The sequence below is a fragment of the Triticum dicoccoides genome, chromosome 2A (genome assembly GCF_002162155.2).
Source record: "Triticum dicoccoides isolate Atlit2015 ecotype Zavitan chromosome 2A, WEW_v2.0, whole genome shotgun sequence".
In the NCBI taxonomy this organism is placed as follows: domain Eukaryota; kingdom Viridiplantae; phylum Streptophyta; class Magnoliopsida; order Poales; family Poaceae; genus Triticum; species Triticum dicoccoides.
Window position 1 is genome coordinate 59,162,786 of NC_041382.1, and position 10,978 is coordinate 59,173,763.

General features: G+C 41.8%; 1 protein-coding gene across 2 annotated transcripts; it reads right to left on the reverse strand.

Moving 5' to 3' along the window:
- Positions 1-1,021: 1,021 nt before the first annotated feature.
- LOC119353213 (2-dehydro-3-deoxyphosphooctonate aldolase-like) lies at positions 1,022-10,097 on the reverse strand. Of its 2 annotated transcripts, XM_037619810.1 has the most exons (15): positions 9,755-10,097; positions 8,861-8,958; positions 8,689-8,785; positions 8,557-8,622; positions 8,146-8,205; positions 7,956-8,030; positions 7,119-7,203; positions 6,528-6,586; positions 5,923-5,967; positions 5,067-5,165; positions 4,906-4,953; positions 4,767-4,814; positions 4,578-4,681; positions 4,298-4,401; positions 1,250-1,363 (listed from the first exon to the last, which is right to left on the reverse strand). In XM_037619810.1, the coding sequence occupies exons 1-14, from the start codon at positions 9,791-9,793 to the stop codon at positions 4,344-4,346; spliced, it is 981 nt and encodes a 326-aa protein (XP_037475707.1). In that variant the 5' UTR covers positions 9,794-10,097; the 3' UTR covers positions 1,250-1,363; positions 4,298-4,343. The 2 variants fall into 2 exon arrangements, with proteins under 2 accessions (XP_037475706.1, XP_037475707.1); XM_037619809.1 differs by lacking the exon at positions 4,298-4,401 and having other exon boundaries at positions 1,022-1,363.
- Between the last annotated feature and the right edge of the window lie 881 nt (positions 10,098-10,978).

Below are 10,978 nucleotides of genomic sequence, written 5' to 3' on the forward strand. Positions count from 1 at the left end.
TGTGTCCTAGTAGCTCACTACGATTATTGACATGATTTAAGAAAACAGAAATCGTGATCAATAAGCCCTCTTGTCTGATCTTAGATTTCACTGTTAGGTAGGGCGTTGAAGCCAGTACATGTGTTTGTCTTTGTCTAATGGAAAGAGGGAACATTTTCATTCAAACTTAAACATAAACAATTGAACTTAAGACTTACGACACCTCCTAACTCTCGGCGTCTATAGGCGCTAATGTCATTTTCCCCTATCTTCATCAGTTCTATCATGTTTGTAGTCTATTCGTATTTGATGTGTTCTGTCGTGGATTTGATTAAGTGGGTTCATTATGCTGTGCTGCAGACGATCTATGAGCGAAAAAGGCAAGCGCCGGTGCCAACACGATGCCTATGATGATCCAGTAAAGAGAAAGAGAACCTTCTTGTGATCTGGAAGGTGAGCAACACTGGCCACTCCTTAATATTACTGAATATATATGTTATAAGTGAGTTTATAGCGGGTGATGCAAGTGTAGTCTTTTTTCTTCTATGGTTAACTAATAAGGTACTAATGTGTTGTTTAGTAGTACCACCTTATTAGGTACGTTTAGCCTTATTACATATGTCCATCAGTATCTCATAGTTAGCTTTTTTAATGAATATTGTCCATCAGCATCTCTTACTTCAGCTCCTTTAATGAATCTGCTGAGTGCTTGTCTTTTTTTTTGGGGTGAAGCAGGCCTGTCTAATCTATTATGGTTATTTTGGATTCATTTCAATACATGCATTGTTTGGTTGCTTCGACCTACTTTGAATTTGAAGGCTTGCTGTTTGCTGTACAGATGACGACAGATGGCCAGTGCAAGCCAATTTAGTATCATCCCTAGAATAATGATAAAGTTTTGGTTCATGTGACTCATGCTTGTCTATGGGGTAGTGATCAGCAAAATCAATCATGACTTTTGTTGAACCATGTATGCTCAATCCAGTCAAAACAGCTATCAATATTCAGTTAAAAAAACAGCTATCAATAACTGGAGTCTGTCTAGTGTAACGTTGCATCATTGTCGCTGGAGATGCACATGAGTATTGAATTGAATGTTTCTGATCTTGGATATTAGAAAGAGGAAATCTTAGTACAACAAATATCACTACCCCTATAGAAAGCACCATTGTCTCTGGAATCTAAACAATCTCAGCCATACGCTTCATGTTTGTAACAATTAACGTTGGACTAATGCTAATTGTCCCTTAATCTCACGCTTAATGTCCCCTGCAAATCTCTCCTCATTCGGTTCAAGGTGCTTCCCTCCCCTCTGGGGCTCTGTTCAAACTGTTCAAGGGATGTGATATAAAACACCATTTCATAGACATGGATGGGGGGCCACCTGAATGCAAGAAAGAAGTAATGAAAGATTATATTTGGGCCTGTGTAGCAAATATACTAATGTGTAATCTGTAGCTTTTAGTTTCCCTTCACTTGTAGCAGGAACATGTGAGCTCTGCGATACCAAGTTCCGTGAAGTGGTAGAAAACTGAGCTATGTTAGCTCAGTTTGTTGGCATTCATCCTAATCATTTCATATTCAGTTCAATTTTTTCTATGCAAACCTTATCTCCATGAGTGCTTACAGATGCTAATTGCATACAAGTATGTACAAGATATGTAGAGGAGTTTCTATCACTGATTTGTATAGTACCGAGTTGAATATATGAGCTTCTAGCTAATAGTGGGGGCTAAGCTGGATTCCTTAATGGAAAAGAAACAATCAGCTGGAAGTTCCTATTTTATATTTCTCCCTTTCTTAGCTAAAATGGACTTTTCTCTCTAAGTGAATATTCTATACAATTCTAGGCCAAATCAGTTCTCGCTTGCCTTGATTAATAGTTTATCCAAGCTGCTCCAACAAAACCTAACGAACTCACTAGCCAGTCTCAATACAAGTTAAACCGTGTGTTTATGTGCAGGTGCGCCAACAATTACAGAAAAGGGAGTTAACCTTCATCTTCCTTCTGTGGAGGTTGTTACTTTTTTAGGATTGTCCTACGTGCTCGGTTTAGCGCTCCTGGCGGCTATAATTGTTGTTGGTATGTGCATTGTACCACCTTCACTTGGATGGCTACTTCTCAGGGTTGCAAGGGGAAGGCCATATGGAAGATCAACTTTGCTAATATAGAACATGAATCATTTTGGAGATATTGGAGGCACCAAGCTTGAACATGAATTCCTTTCTTTTAAGCAAACATTGAGCATGTGATCAGTGGAAGATGACAACTGTCCAGCAAGGACGAAATCCAAGTGGGTGGCGGCAGAGGTGTTTAACAAATTGATTGGGGGCTCCTGCAAATTTTGGAGGTGATGCTATATACAATGGATTAGCTAGATAGTTTATAAGTTTGAAGGTTGTTTATTTTTCCTTTTGATCTAAATGGCATGTAAAATGTTGATTCATTTTCTGTGGCCATTTTATTTTATTTTTCTATACTGCTCAGTAAAGATTGATTTTGTTACTTAAGTGGAATAAGTTGATGCTAACAACTATTAGTTTGATAATTCACCGACGCCTCCAAGGAGGGAAACGGCGCCCTCAGGCGTCGCCGCCGGCGCGGCCGGTCATGGCCGGCCAGTGATTTCACCCGAACTAGATCTCTGCCACCAGTAGCGCCTCCTGTACAGAACCGGCGACCAAGAGGAAGCGCGGCCTGACCAGGCTGGCCCGCATGCCGAACAGAGGAGGAGGGGAGGCGCCAGATCGCGCGCACCGGCCGCCGCAGAAGCCGCCGCCGCCTGTCGACGACCACCGGATCCCGCCGCCCACGTGGCCGGGACACCAGATCCACCGCCCGCACGGCTGCTAGCTGGTCGTGCCTTGCCAATGAAGCCGCCACTCCAAATCCGGGGTTCCCCATGCAGAAGTAGGGCAACCGAGACCCCGCCGCCACCATCCTTGGCGCCCCGGGCTTGTCCGGCGGCTGCCTCTGGCGGCAGCGAGGAGATGGGACGAGGTGGGGAGGGGGCCGCGGCGGCGCGGCTAGGGTTTCCCCGCCGCCGCCGGGGGAGGCGACTCGGGGAGGAGATCAGTGGGATCGCAAGGATCTGGTTATCCTTTCAAGATTCGGATAGGAAAGATTTACCTTTGTCAAGAACCATATGACATCCGATAATTTAGGGCCTGAAAGGCTTATACTGATACGAGAATACCTTTGGGCACTATTGCTGGATCATAGGGAGCTTCTTGTTGACGAATGCATAACCGATCCTTTGGCTAAACAGGGGAAACGAGATGGATAAGCATTTGAAGCAGTTGGTCAGCATAGGAGTATGTTGAACAGAAATCCAATGCTTGAGGATAGCTGATGGTTCTCTAGACCAAAGGAATAGCTTCTAATGTTGCAACCAGACTAAGTGCCTGTTCGGCAGTCATCCAACTCCTCAAAATATGGGAGCCAGCGGAGCGTCACTTTGATGACTCCGATAAAATAGGCTACGGCGCCGCTCCGCTCCGGCCGCTCCAGGAGCTGCCGCTCCAGGAGCTGAGCCGTGGAGCGGAGAGTTGCCGAACAGAGCCTAAGTGCCTGTTCGGCAGTCATCCAGCTCCTCAAAATACGGGAGCCGGCGGAGCGTCACTTTGATGACTCCAGAAAAATAGGCTACGGCGCCGCTCCGCTCCGGCCGCTCCAGGAGCTGAGCCGTGGAGTGGAGAGCTGCCGAACAGGGCCTAATTCTTTTTCCATTGTAGCATAGGTGATGTGGGTCAAGTATGCATGCACCAAGGGAAAGGGACAGGATAGCATGAAACTGAAACTTGTCGATCATGGGCTGTACATCGGGAACTCGCAAGGTAATTGCAATTCAAAATATCTGAAATGTCAAAACTTTCTTCAGAACTGGGAGTAAGTTGGGTGCTTCACTTCAGGTTTATTACAATATGGTGAAGGCTTTCAATTTCAAGGAGGAAAAACTATTGGAGCAAAGCCAAATACTCACCAAGAAAAGCAGTACCAGTAGACAAAAGCAGTAACATAAGCGGTTTTTCTTTTCTGAACAAGCATAAGAGGTAAATTAACTTGTAAGATTATTGTGTAGTGAACTGTTGCTAGAAAGGCCATTCAAATTTCCAACATTCCTGCTGAACACTTATTCCTTGCGTTTCTATGTTCTGCCGTTACCTCGGAGTAGATTCATCTTCTTCTAAAGTTCTAATATACTCGGGGTTTGTTCGGTCCCCTAATCATCAAATCCATTTGTATTTGCAAGAAAAGCTCTAGGCATTATGATTTTAAAAGGAGAATTTATGTATTTAGCATTGTTCGCAACTGTACCAGTTTTATCACCAGCGATAAATAGAGGAAGCTGCTATCATCATGCTCATGCAACCGCGAGTGTTTCTTTACCAAGCTGTCCGATTTCGAAAAATGTGCTCCAACTGAAACACCACAAATCAAAAGTCGAATTCTTTCGGATTGACTCTGAGACAGAGTGATTCAAACCAGGAATCTGTGGCTGCTATGCTACACTTCAAAAGAAACTAATACATGCAGGCAATCCAACAAAGCTTAAGCCAACGGTAAATGAAAGTACCGCATATAAAGAGCAACTCGCCTGGACACGACCATATTGGTGAAACCAATTGGTAACGACAAAGTTATTCCTATTGCTACCCACTGCCAAATCATCTTGAGTGGCTTCTTTCCTTTGGTGACTCGCTTCGCACAAAGAGAAAAAGAAAAATGGTGAGCGCTTAGAGAGAGATTTGGCCTCACTATACCCAAGCAAGGATGTCTAACTTACAGCGATCGCAATCAATTCTTCTAACAGCTCCTCCAAATTGCGCAATGGCTACAAAGCAATGTGCACAACAGTAGTAATAAGTGAGCATATCATCACACATCATGGGTTGAAAATGTCTCAACGGTGATGGAGAGGTTACCCATTGAGTTGGCCCGTCACATGGTGAATTCAGGGGATCATCATGTACCTGTCATAGGATTGTGAAAATAATCTTACAAATATTGTTGTATCTCTAATGGATCATAACTAAAATGAAAGGTACAACGAGCAAAAAGCAACATGATAGTTTCATCGACCTACCTCCATGAAAATACCATCAACACCAACTGCAACAGCAGTCCTTGCGATGCATGGTATGAGTTCTCGTAAGCCCCCACTTGCGACCCCACCACCATCAAGCTTGCAAAACAGAGTCAAGTATGCCCGGTTGAGCAAAATTAAAATCCTCAAAAGATAGTTAGTTTGGAAGAGGTTTAATTTGGTCATCAATGTTTTACTAGTTGATCACACTATCTTAGGAGATGGCTACACAGAAGAACCAAAATAAAAATAACCCAAAAAGTCTGAATTGCTTAGATATCACACCATGGTTTTTGAGCTTTGGCCATGGATCATGGTTGCAGAAATATACAGTGATGGATCAGGTTGGAACACTGCCACGTATCATACCCTCCCAGTCCATTATAAGTATGGTGTCTGGGACATAGTTTTCATCAAGCTTTTAAAACTTTCACCACCAATTTGTTTAAAACATATGATTCGATTGGATATGTGAGAAATCATATTTACAGATTGGTATCAGAAAATACTTCCATAACGTAACAATTAAATTTAGCAATACTATAGTAGAAATTAAGTAGCAAAATTATGTTATGAACACAGCGTAGACGTCTAAAATGTCATCTTCTTTAAGACAGAAGGGAGTAAGTTCACATGCCATGTAAAATCTGGTCAACTGCTGCAAGTTTCCATGTAAACTATTGGCAACATTTAAAGATCATGATGATTCCCTTGATGTTGATTTTATTCACAAATGACATGACTCTGACAAAGGGGAAAAGAAAGAAAAGAATAATTTTCTTAAGGTTGAGCAAAAATGTCTGCGAGGACAATTACCCTAAACCAAGAGAGGCAGATTGGAAATAGGTGATTATACCTTTTTCCCAGCTGGTTGTTGTAGAGCATGTGTTACGTCAGCTACCTGAAAATGGATACTTCTCTGTCACCGATCTATGTCATTGTTCATGGTACATGATATTTGAGAATACACAAATCGAGAATTCAATGGAATAAGTTACCACATAACATGATATTTGAGAATACACAAATCAAGAATTCAATGTACAATTCAGCTATAGAAAACGCAATCATCTGGTTCATGTCTAAATAAACAACCCAGATCCATTATCGAGTAATAACAACAGAAAATAGCACAAAAGCTAGACATCTGCCATATTAAGGCAAATGTGCCCCGAGAGAGAAAAATAACTCAATGCTTAATCAATTAATTGACAATAAAAAACAACTATCTTCATTATATAATAGAGCTCCAATGTTGAAAAATAGGTTAATACTATTTTTATTGCAAATATCACGCCATCATGAATACCGGACATCCCGATATGCCCAATTTCACCAATGATAACCTTTTTCTATTGTGGCCGAACGCCAATGATAACCTAGACAGAGCTTTTCATGACTAGAAACATGCTGAATATGTGATTGTGCAATTGTGGACAAAAGTAAGGTGATAATACTTACAACTGGGCAATTTGTTTCCCTCAGCCACTCAAAGTTCCTTGGATCAACAATTAGATCATCTGTGTGTGCAATGAAAACAAAGGAAGATATTGCTAAATCAGTTATCTTCTACAAGGAAACCATGAACATAAGTTGCTTGTTGCAGGAAGACTAATGCCTGATTCTCCTTTAACCTGAATAAGGAAAACGGGCAAATGGTTGTATTGCTCACTTTGTTTTATGGCAGCTGCACTGCATGGTGCCCCAACCTGACTAGTAGTATGTACTAGTACTACTACTACTATTAGTAAATTCATTCAAACACGCTAAAATGTTAAATGGCTAGGGACACAGAGACATTTGAAGAGCTAGTTAGCCCTCAGATTTCACCTTTTCATGTATTTTCTCTTTATCTAGCTGCTCAATCACAACAATCATTATTCCCCATGCCACATCATATCCGAGTGTCCAAAAAGAGCAGGATATCCTAGTCAGTACAATATGTTTCGTGATAATTACATAGCCTATAATGTAATATGATATTATGTGTTTTCTCTTATTTATTTACTTCTGAAGCAGGCAGTACAAAAAAAGGCGAAAAGATGACTTAACTGTAGCCAAACATGGTGCCTCGCTCACAGACCATCACATTATGATTTCCAGCAAGTCTAATTTTCTCCGCAGAGTTGGCCATAACCTGTTAAGGTACAGCCATACAGGATCACTTCAACAAATGTGCAACTTAACTAGATGCTGGGCGCAACATTTTCCATTGAAAAAATATCTAGTTAAGTAGCACAAGCATGTAATTGGTATACGGATACAGAAAGCTACATCTTGAACAATGGCTAGCCGAACTTCTGAAGAGAAATGACAATTCAGAACAGTGACAGACTAAACTGGAACTGATAGCTTGTTTTACATAGTTAGTTAGGCATCATGTTGGTTTCTAATGTTGGATTAATAAAGAGTAGAATAAAAGGTCCAAGCAAGTGCAATTAGCTTCAACTTTGCATGACCATTCAATCTCATAGAGAAAGAAACCACATGATGTGAAATACAAAGGACATTATTGAACAAACTAAGCATGAGTTTTTTAGGCTAACGCTAAAACAGACAATGGCACCAGCAATAACGCAGATAGTGGCAACAATAGTACCCCTTTTTGATTTGTATGAAGCGCCCATGAAACATGAGATTCTATCTTTCTAATGTTTGACCAATAGATAGTCAAACAATAGAAAGGTTTAGTAAATATGCCCCGTGTCTAAATGTGCTTTTCACGCTGTCATAATTTTCTTGATAGGTACAAACAATATATTGGAGAAGAAATTTATGGTTAAAGTTTAATTTTGTCGAGGTGCCAACTCAAACGCACCTTATAAGAATCAAAAAATGGGGTGCTACATTCAAATTTTGTGAAGACTGCCAGATAGAAATGCAACTTACAGACGGGGCACAGAATTGTCCTTTCTTGATATTGATAATTTTCCCAGTCTTAGCCGCAGCCACTAGAAGGTCAGTCTGTTGGCATAGATACTTATATTAGGCATGTTGAACGAGATATTAAAGAAGATTCATGCTTGATAGCTAGTAGTACTGCAGTTTTCCCAGAAACATGCATACATTAAAGTTGTACCTGGCGACAGAGGAAAGCTGGAATCTGTATAATATCAGCAACTCTTCCAACAGCTTCGCACTGATTTAGTGAATTAGTTAGAAAGCATCTTTGCTTTACACTTCAGAGCAAAGGACACACAATCCAAGAATTTGGATTCAAAGGATACAATAAACACATGTAGCAGTACAAATTCAACACAAAAAGCCTAGCAATATATTCAAACAAAGATATTTTAAATTCAGACATGTCACATTCAAATGTACAAAAAAGTAACGGTACCTGTGGTACAGTAACATTTCATAGAAAGGAAACATAATTAATGGACTCAGCTAAATTTGCAGAAATATTAAGCGAGTGACACAGCAGAATTTGCTAGCAAAACAGAGAAGAGTGTCCTTACTTACAGGATTAAAAGAATCAAATGGATACCTGGCAGCTTTCATGCACGTCGGTGACCACTGGAAGGTCATATGCAGCCTTCACCTTTTCAAGGATCTGATATAGCAAGGTAGAAAGGTTAGATACGGAAGAGACAAAAGGTCTAATATTATTTTGTCAGACCTTTAGGCCTTGTTCCAGACCAGGACCACGGAAGGATTTCGACGATGTACGGTTTGCTTTATCAAAGCTTGATTTGAACACAAGAGGCACCCCAAGCCTGCCATGGAGAGAAAAAAAAAACGGGTTTAGTTTCGCCCAAGAGTAAACAGAAGTATGGTGATTGGTTGTTTACTTGGTTGTGATGGCTTTGATGTGTTTGGCCATCTTCATGACATGTTCCTCTGATTCGATCACATTGGGCCCAGCTAACAAGAAGAATGGTTGGGCAGCCTGGTGCAGAATCAGAGGGGTCAGTTCTCGCATATATGACGTCTTGAGATGTGATCACGCTGCTAGTATCATTCATTCATATGACGACAAACCAAGGACATGAGATGAGCTCCCAAAAGCAATTTTACTGTCATCCAAGAGGCAGAAACACAGCACTCAAAAGGAAATTTCTCTGTAACTCACTCAAAGAAAACGCAAAAACAGAAATCCCATCTAGTCATACCAAACATCTCCAGGCTTGAGCATAGTCAATAGCGTCACAACACCAACAAACTTACTGAATCATGCGAATATTTCTACATCATGTAAATCTCAATAATGGCATGCATTCAGGACCTTCAGAGAACATTTTAATTGACTTGATTTGACCAGCACCTCACCAAGAAACCTATCAAAATGTGGATTTTTTGCATATGCCGTAACTGGTAAGCTAAGCACTACGCAAGGCCCTGCCAGAATGCGCTAACTGTCAATTGTATTATCATCTACGTAGTATTATCCAAAACAAAAAAGGACTGCGAATAATAAGCAGACAGCGACGTGATCCAACAACTCCCCACCACAAGAACCGTTGTACTCCCTCCGTCCCATAACATAAGAACGTTTTTGACACTACACTAGTGTCAAAAACGTTCTTATATTATGGGACGGAGGGAGTAACTCCTAAAGCACCCTTGGCGAGGAACAAAGGGGCAAAGAAGGTCTGAACTGAACCCGCCACAGCACCGGCAGCCGCAGGGTGGTCGACGAAATGCCGCACCCAACATCACACGCGGCGCGAGGGCATTCTTGTTACCTTGAGCTGGTTGTAGAGCGCCACCGACGGGGCGTCCATTCTTCTCCCTCCTCGGCTCCTCCTCCCTGCGGATCTGCGGCAGGGCTCCGGTTTCTGCTCGGCCGGGGCGACGAGGATCCGAGAAGTGTGGAACCGAGGAGGAGGAGTTCGTTGGCGAGGAATCGGGTCGTCAGGCACACCGGGGGGCAGGGCATGGAGGACGGTGGCGGATGTGGGTGAATGGGGCGCGGACGAGCAGGGGGAGGGGTCCAGGTGCTGGGAGTGGGATCAGGCGGAGCGGGGCAGAGAGCACATGGGGATTGCTGGAGGAGGATGACGGCTGTCGGTAGATCCGTTCGTGAGTCGGGACCGGTTTTGGTCTTCTTTTTCAGTCGAACCGGGCATGGAAAATACATGGATGAACCGGCCATGGAAAGTGGGCAGGGTAAAAAAAATTCATACAAGTTTAGAAGATTTGTATTCACACATTTTGTCTCGTACGCGTTCACAATTCTCCGCAACATGTACACCTCCTAATCAAAATAATGGACGGGGAATGAATTTCAAACACCGGGGCACCGTTAATTGCCGGTAAAACATTGAGATGTCTGGTTTTAAATTCTAGTAAATTCAAAAGTTGTCTGAAATTCATAAAATTTGGCATGCTATCATGGAGCGGGATCAATATGCCGTGATACAAATTTTGTCTCATATGAGCAGGTTTGGTTATATGCTTCTCACAAACCGGAGCTTCCCACAACAAGCATGATGGTTTTTGATAGGAAACGTCCCACCTTTGGGGACGAAACGATATCCATTGCCTCTTATTGCTTTAAAAAAATTTCTCGCATCAACATAGAACAACAGGAGTGTTGTGTGAATTTTTGTGATTTTTCGGGGTTCGTTTCGACATTTTTATGCATTAACTGAGTTTTCAATGCATTTTATGTGCATAATTTAAATTTGAACTACATGCACATACTCTAGTACATATAAATTGGTTGAAAAATCAAATATGTGTCCTTGGGTGCATGCTTAGGTCCCATGCAAGAAATGAGCATGAATTTCAAACACCGGGGCACCGTTGATTGCCGGCAAAATATTGAGATGCATGGTTTTTAAATTTTATTAATCCAAAACTCGTCTGAAATTCATGAAACTTGGCATGCTATCATGGAGCGGCATCAACATGTCATAGTATAAATTTTGTCCCATATGGGGCAGGTTTAGGTATATACTTCTCAC